General features: G+C 32.2%; 1 protein-coding gene across 1 annotated transcript in view; it reads right to left on the reverse strand.

The window, feature by feature from the left end:
* Window positions 1-21,850, reverse strand: part of LOC111001126 (hemicentin-2) — a 39,293-nt gene extending 17,443 nt beyond the window's left edge. Inside the window, exons 1-3 of the mRNA XM_022270842.2 lie at window positions 21,432-21,850; window positions 3,819-4,005; window positions 544-804 (exon numbers count right to left, since the gene is read on the reverse strand). Of these exons, the coding sequence (XP_022126534.2) occupies window positions 544-804; window positions 3,819-4,005; window positions 21,432-21,483 (500 nt within the window). The 5' untranslated portion in view covers window positions 21,484-21,850. The remainder of the gene's footprint in view (window positions 1-543; window positions 805-3,818; window positions 4,006-21,431) is intronic.
* Between the last annotated feature and the right edge of the window lie 298 nt (window positions 21,851-22,148).

Below are 22,148 nucleotides of genomic sequence, written 5' to 3' on the forward strand. Positions count from 1 at the left end.
AATAAACCGCAAACTATGTAAAAGTGTTATTATGAACACTTTGTACGCTTAATTAATATCAGCATATAAATATTGTTATCTTTATGATATTTAATCTTTTGTAGGGTATTCATTTAATCCTCTAATTGCTCATTAAACTTTTTACTATATGTGTATGAACTTCAATATTCGATAATTATTGGTTTAAAAGAAACCGTGATGAAAATAAATATTGGATATAAAATCGTTACTAATTACGGCATTGAAATAGATTAAATTTTATGTAAAAAATATAATATTTTATTTAATTATATTGATTGTGGCCATTCGTGTATTTAGTATAAAGCACTATTGTTTTTTTATTGAACAGGGGGCAAACGGGCAGGAGGCTCACCTGATGTTAAGTGATACCGGCCTTTTAAGAATTGGTACGTTCTTTTCTTGACCCTAAGTCGAATTCGTTCGAAAATACTTCAGTGGGCAGCTGGTTCCACAAAGTGGTGGTGCGCGGCAGAATCTTCAATTTGTAATACTAACAATGTAATATACTACAAAATCACTTACTTGATATCAGGGCTAGGCGATCCACCTGTCGTCGAGCAGGTTAAATTGAGTTCCCGACCTTCCTGCGCCTGGGCATGCGTGCCGGGACTCAGGAGTGGCGGCTGCGGCTGAGTGAGCACCACCAAACTGTGTCCCTGCGAGTGCAACGTCCTCCCCGAACCACCTGCCTTTATGCGGCATTCAAATCTCCCATTGTCACGCTCGTACGATACATTTGACACCATCAAATCGTATCGTCCCTCTGACGGAGCGTACATTACTCTGTAACAAGGCGATTGGTTATTAATTGAATACACCAATGTTAGCAAGTAGCCAGCCGAGTGTATATTTCCGAGAAATCAGCCGGAAATCCGTTCACATCTACTCTTTAGATACGACCATTAAAGTATAATATATATAATAAGCAGCAGGTTAAAATCTGCTCTGTCGATGCTATAGTGCTACAGTTTATTAAAAAATAATGAATGGTGGTCACATTCCAAACCTATGATAGGTCGCAATATATTCCAAGTGCATCATATGATATCATTACGTCCCAACTGAAGGAACTATCTCGTGTGTTTTATAAAAAATTAGGTCAGGTAAAGCAATATCACCCGCCTAAGATAAATCGTTGAAAATGTATTTTAAAACACTTATATTTATGAAAACTCCATGAATCATTAAGGTTCCCATGCTATTCCAGGACTAAGGGTAAATAAGAAAATGTAGAAGAGCACAAACGACATGTTCATTTTTTTACAAGTGCAAAGAAAATTTTAAAAATTTACATCTAGCAGTTATGAAAATGTTCAATGCAATATTTCGACCACTCACAGTAATTACACTTGCTATACTGTATTGTTTAATGTTCACTATTTATTACGTAGTAGAAGCTTTCAGTCCTGTATCAATAAAGAGTAGTTTAATCTATATATATAAAAGAAAGTCGTGTTAGTTACACCACTTATAACTCAAGAACGAAAGAACAGATTTGAGTGAAAATTGGTATGGAGGTAGCTTAGAGCCAGGAGACGGACATAGGATACTTTTTATCCCGTTCGACAGCGTTCCCGTGGGACTTGACATGAAACGTCAGTCACTATAAAAAGTGGTATAACAAATAAGAATCAGACTTGGAATAATAAAACGCAAATGATAGCTATGTAATTGACGTATAATGACAGCTATGTAATGACGTATATATGACAATTTGATATTTGTAAGAAATCAATATTCAAAATATTTCTATTAAATAAATACGTTTAATTATTTTTACAATTTACAATTTAATTATAATGATAGTGCTATTGCCCATTCGTATAAACAGTGAAGAGAACTATAAAACTCGGTATTGTCGTATGTATACAGTTCATCCAAAGAATGATGAATGTTTCTATTTGTTGTTGTTGTCGAATGACGCATTTAATCGAGTATTGGAACGGGAACGTGAATATGATCACCAGGAATTAAATTTAGTAGTTCAAACGAATGTACCCCTGTTGAAATACCAACAAAAGGAAGTTTATGATACTTTAATGAAGGCAAACGATGATGAAAATGGTGGTTTATATTTCCTAGATGCCCTTGGTGGAACTGGCAAGACATTCCTCATGTCATTAGTTTTAGCAACTGTTCGGGCGAGATCCAACATAGCGGTTGCAGTTGCTTCTTCTGAAATAGCAGCCACATTGTTAGAAGGATGCCGTACGGCTCATTCGGAATTAAAATTACCGTTAAATCTTCAAACTATTGGAGAACCAACGTATAATATTGCAAAACACTCAGCAATGGCCAAAGTTTTAGCGGCATCGAAAATCATCATCTGGGACGAATGCACAATGGCGCATAAACGTGCATTGGAAGCACTTAACCGAACATTAAAAGATTTACGCAATGAATCGAGATGTTTTGGAGGAGCAATGATTTTACTGTCTGGCGATTTCCGCCAAATACTGCTAGTAATTCCAAGATCTACGGCTGTCGACGAAATAAACGCTTGCCTCAAATCGTCAAATCTATGGCGCTATGTGACGAAACTGCAGCTGACAACAAACATGAGAGTTACATTGCTTACTGATAAAAAAGAAGAAAAAGAATAAAGATGTAGATGACCTGAACTACATAATGGTATGCGTTTGGTGGTTAGAAAATTGAAGAACAATGTAATTTACGCTACGATAATGATAGGAAAATTCAAAGGTGAGGAAGTTCTTATTCCGAGGATCCCGATGATCCCAACCGATATGCCGTTTGAATTTAAAAGACTTCAATTTCCGATACGTCTTGCATTTGCCATGACCATCAACAAATCACAAGGCCAATCCTTAAAAGTTTGTGGTTTAAATCTAGAACATTCATGTTTTTCCCATGGTCAATTATACGTGGCATGTTCACGGGTCGGAAGACCATCAGCGTTGTTTGTTTTTGCGCCTGATAATAAAACAAAAAATGAAAAAATGTGTATCACAAGGTACTTAAGGGAAGAGCAACCTATGTACTAAAATACAGAAATAATAATGAATGATTAATGTAGGTATTTAATTTTTTTGTATTTTTTCCAATAAAAAAACCCAAACTGCTTATTTATTGCCATTAAGGCGGAACAAAGTTCGCCAGGTCAGCTAGTAAAGATTATAAAAATACAATATTTGACATCTTGAAGTCTGTAAACCAACATGACCAGCATGTAAAGTATAGCTAAATACGTTAAAGCGAGTTAGTAATTATAAACTAATATCTTAAAACCATAATTGCATTCAATAATTGTGTTTAATATTTATTATGGACGTATTGGGGTTGATGGTAAGGACTGAGTTCGGACTATAATATATGTGACTAAAATATGTTTGATGATTTTAATATTTTGTTACACCTGTGGTTTGTAAAGATGGCCGAAATGACTTGTTATAAAAAAAAATTTTACTACTGAATTCCCCGTTAGTACTGGATTCCTTCCGCTGCAAAAGAGAAATAAAAGCCATAGCCAACAAATAAGAAAACGAGTACTTACTTTTACTTTGAGTAAAAAAGTGTTTTTTGTACATCAGACTGATTTACTTTTTATGAAAAAGGTGGTTTGGTTAGCTCTATATTACAAGTGAAATAAACTCTAGTTCTTCCTTAAATTATCTTCTAGCGACTGCCGGCGTTCGGAGTCGTATATGTCGATAAAGCACAAAGACCACTTCGTTGTATATCAGCTAGTGCACAAATAATAAATGTATTGCAGTTCAAGAGGTTCGGAACATATTTTCTTTTCACATAGAAAACGTTAGGTAAATTTTTCTACTCACTTATAATTTGTTTCAAGGGGTATATTTCCTATTGCCACGTTGTCATGGCCGCTTGCTGTACTCCGTACCCAGTAGTAGGTTGGAGAATCACCAGGATTCACCTCGGAACCGAATCTACACTGCATCGTGACGTCGTCACCTTCCCGCGAGTCGTGCTGCTCATCATCACCACGAATTACTCCGATTACTATAACAAATATAAAGGCAGACATTAAAAATTAGCACAGGAAAGGGAACGCTGGAAAGGAGGGAGAGACTTTTTGTATTGGAGAGCTAGCGGAGTAAGTAAATTTTTACTTTATTTTTATTTTTTTTATTATTATGTTTATTTTTACAATTTGGCGCTAATTTTAGCGCCAAATTGTTATTACTCCCGTAAAACAAAATATTGAATTTCAAGCAGCTACACTTATATTCAATCGTAAATTATATTAAATTAGCGGCCCGCACGGGTGGAAATTAATTTTTTAAACTTATATTATATTATTATGCAAAAAAAAATTGTTCTATCAATCATTTTAGCAGCACAGGCTATGAAAGATATTTTAGAGACATTTTTTACGCCTTGGGATGCTACCCCTTAAATATAGGTATTTAAGGGGTAGCATAGGGGTAGCAGTTTATTTAATATGTAATAGGACATATTGTAATATTAGTAGAGGTCCTTATTTTGGAGGAATTCTTAAAATCGGTCCAGTACTTTTTGAGCCAATTCGTTATAAACATACATACAAATCTTTTCTCTTTATAATATGAGTATAGGTGTGAACAAAATCTTTAACATCTTTTTAGAATCTTACAGTTTAAAAGCACTACCGTTTTCGGCTTGTACAAATTGTTCTTAAATGATAATTGTGATCAACAAAGGAAATTTTGGAGCAGTAATTTGCCTTTTCCAAATAAAATATCTACAATATTATTTTTAGAAACTTCTAAATAAACTTTCACCGTAATATTCCAGTGAGTTGTATGAATATAAGCAATTAAATACGCCAATTATAATTAAATTTTCATATGAAGTAGGTATAGTTTTCTATTTACAGAATTTCAAGAGTATGTTTATATTATATGGTTAAATATAAAAAGACTGTATTAGAGTGTATTTTTAGTAAATAACTATATTTTTATATACAGTATTGATTGCACACAATATGTTTACTGTATATTTAATTCATTATTCATACATATATAAACAACGTTAAGCAGTACTAATTATCTGATTATCGTACAAATCCATTTGACCGTTAAATTCTGATTTTGAAAAGCAAGGGGCCATGGAGGTGGGGCGGGGGCAGGGTGGGTCAACGACACGGAGTCGCGTGCGCTTGCGCCGCTAAGCTATAGTTAAAGAGTTACCAAACAACTTTGACTATCTACCAAGACGCGATAGAAAGTTGAAATAGGATTTTTCATCTCAATCTTAAATTTAATTACAGACGTTCTTATGGAAATTTTTGTATTAAACCAAATATCACGAAACGGCCTAAGTGGCAACTGGCAGCTGCCTTAACATCTGGATTTGTTTTTGTAATCATTAATGGTATTTTAATGTCATTAATGGAATAAATGACTGGCTAATCACATATTAACAATAATAAGTAGGTGTTAGGCAATCAGAAGTGAAGGACAAAATACTAACTGTGTTTAAAACCGGTTTATTAAACTATTTAATGACTTACGACGCATAAGGCCACCCTCCGATAGCCAGATGTCTTATGAACTATGGATTTATAATTATCTTACTTCAAATCGCTTAAACATTCAGGGTTCTAATTGTATTTGAGTTACAGATGTGGTAGTGAAGTGAAAGTGTGAATAAAAAATTTGACAAGCTATGACAGAACTGTGACTGTGAGGCGGTTTCCGTTAAACGTTCAACTTCTGCGCAACTTGAAAGTGTTTAATTTCTTTTTAAAATGTGAAAGTGATATTAAATTCTTTGACATTAAGCCTCTAAATAGAGCTATGGACAATGACGTCTTAAGAAAATGTACATTTTATTATTTAATGTTACTCTACAATAAAGACAAGTAACAAACTGTATAAAATAGTTTCGATTTCGATAAAGTTTTCTTTCAAAGCAAAACTTGTTGGCGTAATACTGGCGCTAATAAAAGACAGTATTAAATGCCTTTCTATACTGTCATAGTAATATTGTGGCTTTTAATTCTTAAGATAACAATACAACAATAACTTTGGCGTTGTAAAAATAAAGTAATTTATACCGAGATCTGATTTTAATTTACTTTGTTAGTGTACCTTACAATTTCATACAATTATTGAATTTTCAGTTAAAATTGTTTAATAAATTCATCGCTAAGACTTTTATACATAAACAAGTTATAAAACTGTATTCTTGAGTATTATGTAAACTGGTGAAAGTCAAGACAGTAGACAAAAGTTACTAAATAATAAATTTACGCTGTTAACAACAATGAAAATTTTCCTTTGAATCGAAAAAAATTTGTATACATATAGCTTTTATCGGCGATTTATTACTGAATTACATTGAACGTGTGACAATAATATTGAGAACGGCAAATTAAGGTTTTTTTTCATAAAGCACATAATCATAACGAAGATAAATCAAATATGATAACGTACTATTCGTTGAACTTCTTAATACATTAATAATGAATTAATATATTCATAAATTATAACAATTTATGAATATATTACAGCGGCCGTTTATCTACCAGTAGACAACATTACAACATCATTATTTGATCTATTTACTTTTTTATTGCTTCCCTGATTAGAGTTACCGATAATAACTACCGTCTGCATTTACAGCAACTATTAGCGATATATTTAGTTATGTTTTTTAACAAGATTTCAGTAAAGCATATTTATTTTCCTTTTTTACTTTAAAAAATATAATTCAATGACCTTAATGTAATGTCTCGTTCTACACTAACGGCATTATATATGTATACAGTAACTAAGTATATTGCGAAACGCTTGTGAGGATTCTCGCTTTATTGGTTATTTTAACAAAGTCTAGATACACTTACATTCAAATAATATTGTGGTTGGAACTTCAACGTTAGGCATTCTAGTTTACTTTATATACGACATACATTAAAAGAAAAATTTTATTAAAAAATTAGACTCGGTTTTGGAAAAAAATTAAGGAGGGAAATTACAAATTGTAAAATTTTGGTACTATTTAAAATATTGTTCTTATGATGGCAGCTAAAAATACTGCAGGATAGATAATACACAAAGCCACGAAAACCAAGTTCCAAAATCTGTGGAAAACGCTGTTGATATTGAACATATAAGTTTTTACGACACATTAACGGACTTTGTTTCGAGGCTAGCAGCAAGCAGACAGTTGTCACACGTGTTACGCATTCATAATAAGAAGAACAAGAGCCGATTGTTATAAGTACGTTATAAGTGGCCGTGGTGTGAAGGAGACAAGTATATGGTAACAAGAGTCCGTGGGAGTATGCGGGCGCCACACAATGTGTCGGATTGCAGCTTGCGGCTACCATGAACCATGACAGACCTTGATACGCACATGTACTAGATATTAAAAGAGTTAACAGTGTAATATCAAATCAATCCGATTTGTGAGGAGCGCGACAGTAACGGACATAATTATTCCGATTTGTACGAAGTAATAATTAGAGGCAATCATGAGAAACGCAATAAAATTTTAAGTGGTTCAAAATATGTAATACGCTTGAGTCGGGACAAAAAACTTATCAAACATTTATATATTATTTATATCGTCGTACATTTATATCGCCGAGAAGAGAAGAAATACCCAACAAAATGGTGAAGCGAATATAAGTTATATATGTATGGAAATATCCTTTACTCGTTTATGCATCCGAAATTGGTCGTTTTGGGTACGCTTAGATATACGCATATAATATAGAGGATAGGATTGATCTAACTAATAGAAACTGATGCGACGCCATTTTGCATTGCGCGTTACTGCGGATTCTTGATTTTTTTTTAAATTTTAAAGCTTAACAGAAATAAAAAATCAATTTGTATAGATTCTGAAATCGTTAATAGTTCTGAAATAGTTTTGAAAATCTTACCGAATAACCTATTATTTCGCTTTGTCTTCTTCGAAACTAATTAGCTTCGATAGCAAGTGGGATTATCTTCCACTGAACTTATATCTTCTAAGATGTTGTAAATGGATATGTTTATAACTTTCGTACGAACTGCACTTGCAACATGCGAAAAGCTCCTGTAGCAACTTGAGCATTTCATGAGCTTCCAATAACAGCTATTATTCACCGCAAAACTTAGATTAATTACGTTATTGAATACGCTTCACAAATCATTAATAATTTATATATATATATAATTCTAAAAAATCGTATCCCTTCATATCGAAACTGTGGACCACTTGTGCTGTTCATTAAAAGGGAAAAATACGAAAAGGAAATAGCAAAGGGATCTTAAAACCCTTTACAATATTTTTAACTAAGTATTTAAAAATCGTTCAAAGTTTAAACCATCATATAGAAGCGAATGCAAAAGTAGCGCGCATAAGAAACCATTTGGGAAACCAATGAATACATGTCCCGAGAATAAGGAGCTAGTGAGAAATATCCTGCTCTCTCTATAGTAAATTTTTGCGGGTCAAGTCTTACGTGATGTGCAAACGCCATTTAGCGTGATATTGTCAGTGAAATAGTGAATTGGATAAGAATAGCGTCCATGGGTGGCGGTATCACTTAACATCAGGTGGTGAGCCTCCTGCCCGTTTGACCCCTGTTCTATAAAAAAAAAATAACCAGACTATGTCGACCTAATTGAATGTAGACTGTTGACTTAAAAGTAGACATAGATGTACAGTTACTAGTAATTTAAGAGCATGTACTTCGGTCACAGAATAACGGGATATCTATAAATAATAACTACAAGTAGGCCGAATGGTGAAAAACGTCGAGGCTTCCTTTAGTGCATTAAACTATATCTTTTATCCATGTCATATCGGCAACGCACTCGCGAGCCCTCTGGCATTGAGATAGTCCATGGACGGCGGTATCACTTAACATCAGATGAGCCTCCTTCCTGTTTGTCTCCTGTTCTATAAAAAATTATAGGCGCGACAGCTCCTCGTGCAGAGGCTATTTCAACGCAGAGGAATCAGTCACCCACGTAGTCTTCGAATGAGAGTCTGTGGCTAAAGAACATGCTGAAATCCTTAGAGCAGTGAGGTCGCTTCGTAAAGACTGCGAAGAGTCTTCTGGAAGGAGCTAGGCTGGCTTAATTTGCCAGGACTTTACGCATAACGGACCGAGTTAATGTCTAAGTGCGGAAACTGAGTCCACCAATAACACAACATTATTAATTAAAACACCTAAAATTTACATCAGCGTTACCTATTTTGTTGTGACAAGAGAGGGATTTGTTAATATGATTCCTTAACCTAGAATCTAAATTAGTCCAAAGTTGCGGTTACCTTCAAAGTCGTCAAACCTTTCCTAGGTTTTTAACTAGTATCTAACAATCCGTTAATTATGTTATTATTTAAATTTAAATTGATTAAATGAGCATATTGGGATGAGATAATTGAGAATATAGGGTTTATAGATTTATAAACGTTGAATGAAATTGTCATAGCTAAGTTTAAGTTACTAGCTACTGTTTGGTTTACATATTTTATTCATTATGAAACTTTTACGTCTATTTATTATTACATTTTTAGTTTGAGCCTTTCAACAGAATTCAATTTTGTTGCCAGTAAAATATTGCAATTTTTTGCAAGGTGACTTTCTATTCCACAAACATTTTAGTTAAAGTTATTTCTAACCAAATTTTTTATTATATACTACATTTCGTATAAATCTTAAAATTATTGAATGTCACGCCCTCTAAACTAAAAAATTCTATACATAATGATATGAACTGAACATGTTTACGGAAAAAGAAAATAACTACCATAACACCAGGGTCTGTGTTCTGTGGGGAATTTTGCTGCTATTATGCACCAAAATTCTGTGTTAACAATGTGTCTGACTGAATCATAATACCTATATTTTAGTGTTTTACATAGTTAGTAATTCAAACTATAGTTTTGAATAATATAAAGAAACGCAGAAACACATATCATAGTAATTTAATTCAGTCTGCAACCTATTTTGGAATAACAGACTGCACATAAATTGATGTTGCATCTTGAATACACGCACAAAACGCGCTCTCAACTCGTCACGCAGAATAGCGCTTAAGAATAATCTGATGTTTAATTTTACTACGCTTATTGGTGTATGGTTTTTCGTTTTCATTTACAGAATATTATCATCGAGTTTATCTATCTCAGTAAAGACAAAGCTTGGGGTGCAAACAATCGGAATATAAGTTTCTCTTTTGTTTTTTTCAATTCTTTTGTTTTTTTGAAATGTATCTTTCTTTGTATATGTCTTTTAATGTGCTTGCTTGTTTTCTGTTTTTTGTTTTGTTAATCTATGTAATCTGTTTTGGCTTTCTGTATTGTATTAGTATTTTGTATAATAATATGTATTAAGTAAGATGTTAGATTATTTATAATGAAATAAATAAATAAGGCAATTACAATACATATATACTTATATTATTGTGTACGTTGAAGCAAAACCACAATCGGCCAAAGCGCTAACTTGGTTGTAGATGGCAGTTGCCACAAAGCCCGTTGCTTTACCTGCTATGCCACTTCCCCCCTCACCCCGCAAGCCGGTCTACGAACCATCTGACATCTCTTTCCTTCACATAACGCTTGATCGGCTTGCTCACGCGCAGCCACATTGAAACGTGATCTTTTTACCTGCGGATCCCGTCCTACACAGCTTACAACTCGCCTCTCAGGTTATCTCTATTATATAAAAATCATTTTTGAATGGGCATAATAGATGCAGGGACGTTTTATTGCAGTTTCCTTATTCTACCTGCCATTCGACATGGGTATTGCAAAATATTCCAGGAATTTTATAGAACCAAAATCGCTACAATAACTGAATATGTGTTCAAAACTTTTAATATCGTCAGATTTTGTTAGCTACACAAAGTGCATTATAATATCATAATAATGTAAAGATTGAATTTAAGTATCTGACGCCAGTATCTAGACAACTTCGTCATAAGTTCTTGCTTTGTAGCGCTTCTATCATGGCAAACTGGTTAGTTTACCGTTTACCAGTTTATAAACTTTAGACATACTTGTTTTATCCATTAGCTTACTGGATTCTTTATGATAATTTATACAATTTCATTTTTTATGGTTCCAATAGTATCATATAAAAACAATAATTTAATATAAAAAAAACCTGGCACTAACTAAACAACCAGGCGTTTTGCGTCTCCAAACATACACAATTTTAAATATGTCAGGTTTTTAAGAATCGACAAGTAGTTTACAAATATATGTTAAGTAGATAATAATTATACGACATTACGTTGGGTAATATTTATACCGTTCAGTAAGCACGTTAAAAATCAATGCGTAGGAGGCAATGGAAATATAGTCCCCGGATGTTCACGACGACGAAGAGGATGCCATATGTTGCGATGCCAGTCCATGCATATGTCGCGAGTTCCTCATTAAAAAAACAAGCAAAAAATCTTTAACTTATCAGACACTTCACGAGTTAAGGACACGAGACTATTTCTGTGCGTTTTTGTGTTCAGCCGACAGCTGCACGACTGTGAATAATTTATTCCATCGAATATTGTAAAATGTATTATCATCCCGCTAGGTTTTAGTAATACAACGAGGAGGTTATAATATACATATTGCCAAAATAACTATTGCCGCTAAATTAAAAAAAGTCAAGAAATTAAATTTTAAATTTCATTGGCCCGAGTTTCTTATCATAAACTGAAAAAAGTATATACTGCGTTGTCCCCATATTGGTGTCCAATTGAGGGTTTGACTCTTTAAAAAATATGTATTTTATGGAATATAAGATAGACTGATATCACTTAATCAACGTCAATAAATTTGAACCTGTAGGCATCCCTACTCATCAGCAAAGAAGACAGAGGGTATAAGCCGAGAGAAAAAGCCGGAGTAAAAAACATTCGTTACTCTTTTAAATAATAAAATAATCAGACATGAGACAACCCTTATTTTAACGAATTTAGCAAATTAATTAGAAGTAGCCTGTCTAGCACTCGTCCCAGGCCCAATTATGAACTAAATAATCGCTAACTTTATAGTAAGCCTTTTTACACAGCTTTTCTTTAATACATGTAAATTTAATTGCATTTAACATACTCAGTTACATCCGGGCAAAAAATAATACGGCTTTGAGGCAAAAGACGCCCGAAGCTTTTGGAATGTGGTGTTACGGTCTTAAAATACGAAAAGTTGCATATCTCGGTTCCCCTTTAGAGCAGCCCATTTTTGTTGCAGCTAAAAATGATGGGACAAATTAAGGGAAATATACTGGGGTGGTAGAAGGAAGAAGTCGTGATGAAGCGCGGAGTGGACAGGTATCATATCCGAGCTAGACTCACGCAAGATACCCAGAAATTTGTTAACACCCAACCTTTAGTAATAAAGTGGCACCTGAAGCTGAAGTCAAACAATCAGTTTTCATCAATAAACACAGTGTTTATTTAAAAAAAAAAGGAATTAACTAGTAGCACATAATTATTAGTTCACTATGTCATTGAACGTTGTCTATGTTATTACGTGGCGTAGGTACGTAGCCCGTACTGGTAAGTAGGTCCTCTTATTATTCTGTTACTACATAAGTACAGAATACATTCAAAATGAAATTTATAATGTTGAGGTATATTCATTTGTTATACATAAAAATACAGGTTTATATTCTAAGTGAATTTTGCGAAAACTCTATTTCTTAATCTATAATTTAAACAATTATCCTTACAAATAAGAAAACAGAATTTTTCCTAGAATTCCAATCCAATTACAGATAAGAAAACATACCTACTTGTCTCTATTATCACAAACGAACTATATGTATTATATTGAGAAAATAGCAACACTATAATTTATTTAAAAAATACAGATGTATTTATCAAATCGTTCCTCAAATTCCTTCATTCGATTTTGGTCTTACTGTTTTACAATTCCGCATGCACGTATTTTACAAAGAATGCCACGAAAAATAATCTTTATAATACATGTGCATAGTATCGTGTTCGTTGCTATGGTTACCATTTTTACGCGGAAAGAACAATGTTTTTCCAAATTGGCACGTACTTCATGTTATTTGAAATGTTTTGTGAAAAATTAAAACGGATTGTGTTTTTACGATCATTATTTATTCATTTTCATTCAGATTCGGTTTATGGAATTTAATAATTCATTATTATTTAAAAGTAACTCTACAATATAATTAATTTTGCCTCAAGATACGAAATCTATTTATGTTTGTAATATTCCATTATACTTCGTTTATACACTATAGCAGACTATTGATTTGCATTCACGACGAATTGTCTAGCGATATGACTATGAGCAAATGGGAGAGGGTTTAAATAGTTTTCCATTTATACATTCCTATAAACCTCCTGTTATCTTATAACATCGGACAGATTTAAATGACAAGGAAAATAATAGAATGTTCTTTGTATTGTCGTTATTTCAACAATTATAACTTAGTAAATTAGACCAGTGCCGAAGCCTTCAAAAATAGTAAAAAATGAAAAAAAATTACAGTAGGATGAAACCCATTAGATATGCAGGGGAATATGATCAAAATGAAAGGAAAAATAAATTACGGTCGATCCGAGTTCGGGAAGTGGGAGGGGGGTGACTTTTAAGGGGGAAATTTTTTTTATCTTGATTTCCGGCGAAACTACCAGTCCTATGGAAAAAAGTTAAATGGCAAATTTGTAGGTCATAAAAAGATCTACAACTTTGGTATTTACAATTTTTTCACATAACCTCAAAATTTAGGTGAAAAATTCAAAAAACCAAGTTTTTGGTTTTTTAATTATATCTTTTTTAAAAAGTTTTTTTTTTCTACGAAATTTGGTGAAAACTTACCTTATTATGTCCCAAATATACTGTAATTTATTTGATTAAAAATATTTATTTTTTCGCCTCATTTTAACTCAATCATCAAATATCAAAAAAGCACCCTAATTTTCAATCGAAAATTCTGACGTCAAAATTTCAGCTTTTTTCAAAAAGTTTGGGGGCTTTTTGTTCGTTGAAATAGCTACTTTCTGATGGTGTAAAAAAAATATACATTACTATAGGAAATATTATTAGAAAATGCAAAAAATTTAAAAAAACTCAAATTCGAAAATTTTCTTTTAATTATGTACAATTTTGAGGTATTTATTAAAATTTACACTTTAATTACTCAAAAAACGTAAGATTTCATGCTTCATTGATAAACGAAAAAATTGCAAATTAAAATATACTTCTATAATTAACAAAGAAATAAGTTAATAAAGTTAATATTTAATAAGACATCTACAATATTTTGAAAAAGTTGTAGAATCTTCTGTAAATAATATTTGTAGATGCCTATTTATTGCTGTTTTAAGATAATTTATATACCTGAGTGACCTTCGGTGAATTTTGAATTTTTCTTTGAATAAAGTAAATTTCTCACAAATCACTTAGAGTAACTCAGCCTGCAGGTGTATTTTTAAAAACGATGTACTCTACTCTGTATCTCGAATACTGGCTAACGGTTTTTACAGCTGCTACGAAATAGCAGGTAGCAGTAAGGCCCAGACCCTCCTAGGTCCATCCCCACTTCTCAATGAAATAACTTACACTGGGCTAAAATTCACCGAAGGTCACTCAGGTATATAAATTATCTTAAAACAGCAATAAACAGGCATCTACAAATATTATTTACAGAAGATTCTACAACTTTTTCAAAATATGGTAGATGTCTTATTAAATATTAACTTTATTAACTTATTTGTTTGTTAATTATAGAAGTATATTTTAATTTGCAATTTTTTCGTTTATCAATGAAGCATGAAATCTTACGTTTTTTGAGTAATTAAAGTATAAATTTTAATAAATACCTCAAAATTGTACATAATTAAAAGAAAATTTTCGAATTTGAGTTTTTTTAAATTTTTTGCATTTTCTAATAATATTTCCTAAATGTAATGTATATTTTTTTACACCATCAGAAAGTAGATATTTCAACGAACAAAAAGCCCCCAAACTTTATGAAAAAAGCTGAAATTTTGACGTCAGAATTTTCGATTGAAAATTAGGGTGCTTTTTTGATATTAAGTTAAAATGAGGCGAAAAAATAAATATTTTTAATCAAATAAATTACAGTATATTTGGGACATAATAAGGTATGTTTTCACCAAATTTCGTAGAAAAAAAAACTTTTTAAAAAAGATATAAATAAAAAACCAAAAACTTGGTTTTTTGAATTTTTCACCTAAATTTTGAGGTTATGTGAAAAAATTGTAAATACCAAAGTTGTAGATCTTTTTATGACCTACAAATTTGCCATTTAACTTTTTTCCATAGGACTGGTAGTTTCGCCGGAAATCAAGATAAACAATTTTTCCCCCTTAAAAGTCACCCCCCTCCCACTTCCCGAACTCGGATCGACCGTAATTTATTTTTCCTTTCATTTTGATCATATTCCCCTGCATTTCTAATGGGTTTCATCCTACTGTAATTTTTTTTGGTATCAAAAATTATCGACACTGGTCTAAATGGCCTACAAAGAAATAACTTCTGCGACTACCACTAGAAATATATTTTTTAAATTCTATATATATTATGTTTTAATTCAGGAAATATCTTTTAATGTTATTTATTTCGGAACAGGCAATACTACATAGTAGGCAATTTAAAAGATGGCATTGATTCGTCGATTCTCTTTGACCATTTTTCGGGATGAATGAACATAATTATTAAAGTTTCAGCTTACTTGAAAAAATTATTTTCAGATTAAGTATACAATTATAAAAAAAGTTATCAAGGATTACGTCGTATTACTTAAATTTTTAAAAAGCGTTTCTTTAAAAGGTATAGGAACTTAATTATAAATAAATGAAATCCATTTATTTTAATTTGATTTATTTTTTTAAATACAGAAATTTATGTGACGGTGGAACACATATTAGTCACAATTTCTCCGTCAATATTTATAAACAATATTATTTGAATCAATAAATAACTTCTTTATATTAAATCAAATCAAACAAGGCGTGACAACTTAAACCGAAATAACAATTTTTGGGATTTAATTTCAATTAATTTGGAAGGTAGTAAATAGTTAATAATACCCACTGACTTTACAACTCTCATTAAGTCGCTGTTTTTTTTATTTGTATCGAACTCATATTACCGTTTTCTTAGTTTTACCTCATATTTAAAAGTTGTTTTCAATACAAAGCACAACCTGCCACGTAACGCGTAGTGCAGGTTTTGACTGAATTGTATTGATTCAAGACAATATTTTCAACACTACAGTGAACTGATCCTAAATTTTATGATCCAATCATTGCACTACTCCTGTATAAAGATTTATCTTACATACACATCTATGGGCTTTCTCTTAATCTGACCACATTATTCAAACTAATTTTCTCATGTCGATCATCACCACTGGTCTATTCTACTACCAAGCCCGTGTTTCAGGTAAATATATAAGGTAATATATATGTAAAATTTGAAACAACTCGAGACCGCTAGAGCATTACAAAAAGTAAGTAATGAGAAAACGTTGTGCGAATGTGATAGTGGGAACGAAAAGGTGAGAACAAACGTGTATTGTATTAACTAAATTGTGGCGTGCAACCGCCCATTGTCTTGGATCTAAGCTTGTTCGAGTACATTTACCTCTAAGTGTGACGCTCCATGCCTTTCAATCACTGACAATTCAGCAATAACACTACGCAGTGGCTAATATGTATGGACATAATTCTCTGAAAAATATAGACACCGCAATACCAACAACAGCAATGAAGTGTCAAATCCAATAATAGTAAATTGATGATTGACAATTGTTCAATAAAGTTACACATAGACAAGTGAGTTGTATTGTTAGATATCGGTGAAAATACCCATTGTGTTGATCAATAAAAGCATTTGATTCATATAAAGATGTATGTAGTTACGATTGTTTCAGTGGTATTGAAATGGAAACAAGAGCTTGGAGTATTCACTTATGGTGCTCGCCAAGAGAACACGACCCAATTGAACCATTCAAATGCAATTAAAAAGACATAAGTATATTAACTACACGACAATACGACTTTCTGTGGGTGTATTGTCGTGCTTTATATACGTACCTACTAGTTCGACCTATCGACTCGTTGGCAATACAAGGTTTTAGATTATTGCTATATTATGTGATCACTTGAGTGCTATCTTGTCACGATTATATGAATATTATATATGTTATTTAGTTATGTAGGATAAATCTTATAATTAGCGAACAAAGATCTTTAGTTTTGCTTAATTAATCCTCAAGACAAGTACCTGTCTCCTATAATGACGTGGATTCGCGAACACAGCTTATAAACTTCAATTAATTTAAGTAATATCGAACAAGCATAAAAAGTTATTAAAGTTAAAAAAAGGTTTTAAGGTTTTCATACTTTTATTAAAAAATAAGATCATATCAAGATGGGCAACGATTATTCTTCAAAGTATCATAGAATTCGTTAACATAACATTACTTAATACTAATGATTATATATGATTCATCAATTAATAATTGTTTAATAAGCGATGACTTAATTAAATGACAATTACATTATTAGTTATTTAACATATATACTTATTATATTTTTAATCTTAATTTATAAAACCGATTTTTAAAACATCAATGACTATAGAATAGCTGTTTCTTTCATGTGTACCTGTCTCTTTTAAAGCAGCTTTATTATATGCTTAATATAATAAAGCGGCTTTAAAAGCGGTTGAATTTCGATCGCCTGAAAAATAATAACCACAGATAATAAAAAATATAGTTATCAAGTGCAAGTTCTTAAGTACGATGTAGCTCGCACCTGCATCGAAACTGGTTATAAACATGATTTCCCGCTTTCAACATTTCTTGTGCCTAATTCTGACGAGCAGCCTCCGCTAACGACATTTAATTTCCACATTAATACCTTACAGAGAACATTTGTTTGTTTTTCGGTTATTTTATTATAATTTTAGCTGATTATTTTATGTAAAGTATTTTTTAAATTTTATACTTCACCTCTGTATAATATTTTTGACATAGGTGTCTAATTTTTTAACTTAAAGGCTTCGTTCGACTACATAAAATTTAGACATTCCACAAACTGCGAATGTCATATCAGTATATGACATTCGTAAGCTGGAATTAGTAACAAAAATCGAACAGGATGCTTGATTAATTCAATTAGGTCAGAGAACACTCCGCAGGTCGCCGACATGAAGTTTATCTATTATTAGTGGCGAAAAATATTTAGCCGCTTAAAACACGAGTATTTTTTAAAATCCGCTTATACCGAATTATGCCTTTAAAAAATGTAGAGGCTATTTTTTAATCAGTTAAATCAGTGCGCGCAACATGTGCCCGAATGGCTAGCGTAAGAAGTGGGTCGGTGCTAACGGACTAGTGCTACAGAAGACTCTTGAATCTAAAACATACTTACTATTATTTACCAGAATATCATCAATTTTATTTTCAAGTTAAACTTATCTTTTATTCATTATTACTGAGTTTCAAAGTTAGAAAAAAATATTATCTGAATAGATAGATTGATTGTCAATCAACAGTGGAATTAACATGTATTTCTATAATTTGTCATCGTTTACAAGAAAACCGTTAGTTTATTGGTGCGTTGCAAGTTGCAATCAAGAGATTTGTACGAAATCAATAGTACGCCGGAAAAGCCTGAAAGATAGTCAAGTATTGCTCATTAAAAATAAAACTTTTCATATTTTTTTTCTAACAAGCGGAGTCGCAAATAAGTAAATGGGGATGAGATGGAATAATAGATGGATGTAAGTTTGGATCTTTGTGTATGTGTCCTGTGCATATTTATCTATTATAGATAATATAAAAATATTACAATTATACTATATATATAGACAAGAACTATCTATATCGTTATTTTTTTAGTAATTAATTTTATGTAATTAGTAGATGTGACCTAGCGAACGAACTTGCGTGGTACATTAGCCAATACATCCTGAAGCCATATCTCAAGAATTATATTAGTCGCCGTCCACGGAAGTTAGTGTAACAGTGTGCATTCGAAAATGGGGACAATGGAGCAGATTAAAATGCAGTTTTAAATTAAAATTTTCTCGCAACCTTTTGTTTAAAACATAATTAAAAAGTAATGTTCTGCTGACTTACGGATTCTGAATATGCTCTGATGTTTTATATGAAATATCTGTTTTTCTATAGAGAACATATTCATTTACATGTTAAGTGTTAATTCATTACTAAATAAAAGTTTTAATTAAAAAACTTACAATGACTTAATTTTTTTTTCAATTTTGTATTCAAATAGATTTTCAAGTATATCAATGCAACATAATTTGGGCAATACTAAAATTGTCGCTTGGATAGACCAATATTTATAACTATCAAGATCTCACTCTCTCTCTTCAGTCGGTAGTTCTTATCTTTGATGAGCACCACAACGCTCGAAACATCTGGAGTGGACAACCTGTTTCCAAAAAAAGTTTCGGTTTCTGTCCACCTCTCTTATAATAGTGTACAGTTTTGAGGACGATGAGTCTTTCACTCGATCGGTCCATCTGGTTGGTCAGATCAGTCTCCAAGTTCTCATAGCCTCTGCCCATTTTATGGCTACAATATGTATAATTCATTGTCGGTATAAGAAAGACAGGCGAGTCCATAAGCAGAGTTGGGTCAGGATCGATGTATTGGCATGACAACGGGTGTTTTTAAGAACGCCGCCTATGGACACTCAGTGCAGTGTGTATTAGAAATTGGGAAATTGACACTACAAATTTGAAAAGAGAAAGCAAATATACCATCGAGAAAATCTAAGGAATAGTTTTTATAACTCTCAAATGATTTTTAAGTGGAAATACTCACTATGACTGTGTGGATAAAAAATTTCATAATCAATACTTTTACTTACAAATATACAGTCATCCGCAAAATACCACATAAATTGCGTAAGTTTATTTGTTACGCATTAACGCTTACATATATTATGTGTGCAGCATTAACTAATATTGTTTTAATGTTCAACAGTATTTAGTAAATTTTCCAAAAGAAATAATAAAATTAAGCTGTGGCGGCATGGACTTAGTAAATTAGATATTTCCAGTAACGGTCATCTCTCAGGTATGAGCATACTGACAAAAAAATTGTGTCGTAACATTTATCGTATCTAGGTAACTGGCAGCTTACTGTGAAGACCTAGATAGCTGGTTTGAGTGCATCAACAGTTAACTGTGTAACAATTTGCGATTTAACACGTTTTGCACGTACGTTTTCTTCGTTCGTGTGAAATAAAATCCATAGAGATATATTTTGAAGATCACGAATCTTTGATTACCGTTATGCAATTAGTGTTTAATTAATCATAATAGTTAAAAATCAATTAAATTCATGTAACTAAACGTCACAAACAAATATACAGTATCACCCATTTTTAGATATATTTACTATAAGGGAGCTTGTACAATGTTTTAGCTTTTTCAATTACAATATTCTATTTATATATATATACACGCATTTATGTATGTACTTTATCGATTAGTAAGTTCAAGAATAGTCTCTAGTAGCAGTAAATGTGCAGAGAAGAAAAAAAATAACTACATAGTAAATACAGACAATGAAAGAAAGTTTGGAAGAACATATTTGGAAATAGTTTTTAAACTTGGTTTCTGCGAGCTAAATTGAGGATTCATTTTAAATCTCTTGTCGCATGACTGAGGTGTGTTGATATTCAAAGACAAAACTTTTTGTTATACTTCGAAGAGGAAGACACGAAGGACAGCTTTAACTAATTGGCTCGTATATCGTGTAACGGGTCTTTGAAAAAGCGTTTTCCAGAGAAATACGGGCACGGCACACTTACTCCTCAATTCTTTTGTTTGTGTAATGCACAAGCATGATAGAGCCTTTTCATGGTTAAATTACTTTTATCAGCTAAACCCTTACAAAGAACGGAAGAAGTATTCTTTTATTATTATCATAACGCCGCTGAATATGCGGGTAACCGTTTAAAAAATCATAAGATCTCTCTTTAGTACATTCAAAATTACAAGTAAATCAATGTATTTTTTGTTGTTAGTTTTACATTAATGTTAAGTTTAAGGACTTCAATTAGGCAACCATTGATAATTATTAATTCATTAAAATCTTATTACAATTATATATAAACTTAATTAAGTTGTTAACTAATTTCTCTTCATAGATTCTCATAATTAATTAAAACGGACCAAATACATAACTATTATGCAATGCCTAATTGTAAAAAAATATCTTGAATTACGCGATACCCTCAAATACAAAATATTTCACTTTAAACTTCAAACTTAAAATGTATTTTTAACAAAGCAAGATATACATATTTATATTTAAAAAAAATAACTATATTTAAGCAGAAATCAATCTACATAGATATGAGGCGGACACGGCCGACTTAATACTGAGGAACGCGGAGCGCGAGGTGAAGTAAGGTGAGTCAGAAAGTAAGTAGGCAATTTATTCCGCTTACCTGTACAAATCAACACCAAAGTATACGGTGAAAGCAACCGGTTGGTCCCCATCTCGTTGCCAAAGTCACTTTCTAATCAATTTTTCTTCTCATCCAACAAATCCTAGGCTCCCATATTGAAACACAATAACAACAATTTCTTAAAGCAATTTCAACGCCACACACTTTAAGTTTTACGCTTTCACTTGAAAATATTTTGACGAACTTATAAAGATACAATGAAATATAGCAGAACACACGGATGTTTATATCCACTTATTAATAATATATTTTTGTTTCATTGTTTAATCCAGAAACTTTGGCGCGTGTTTGCGGAATATTATGACGCGAACGTTACACTCTAGGAACGGTTGTAACAAGGCTGAGCGTTGACTGAATTGAATGTAGTCACTAGCCAAGCCACGCTGCGGCCCTCACCGGTTGGATAGAGTGTACAATGTGTGCGGGTGAGACAGGAATTGGTGAGTGAGACGAAAGATAAAAGTTTTCAACTTCGTCTTGTTTGGAATGGAGTCGGAGTGCCAACGACGCTCGAATGCCATACACTAGGCACACAGCTTTATTTTTTATAAGCAAACTTGTTTTAACCTTTACCTGCACATTCGCGGCTGATGTACTTTTATTTCATAACAATGCATTTTAGAAAAAATTGTGTCATTCGTCTAAACTCATCGATAGACACACTGAGAATCACACAATGAAATATAACAGTTTGGA

The sequence above is a fragment of the Pieris rapae genome, chromosome 9 (genome assembly GCF_905147795.1).
Source record: "Pieris rapae chromosome 9, ilPieRapa1.1, whole genome shotgun sequence".
NCBI lineage: Eukaryota > Metazoa > Arthropoda > Insecta > Lepidoptera > Pieridae > Pieris > Pieris rapae.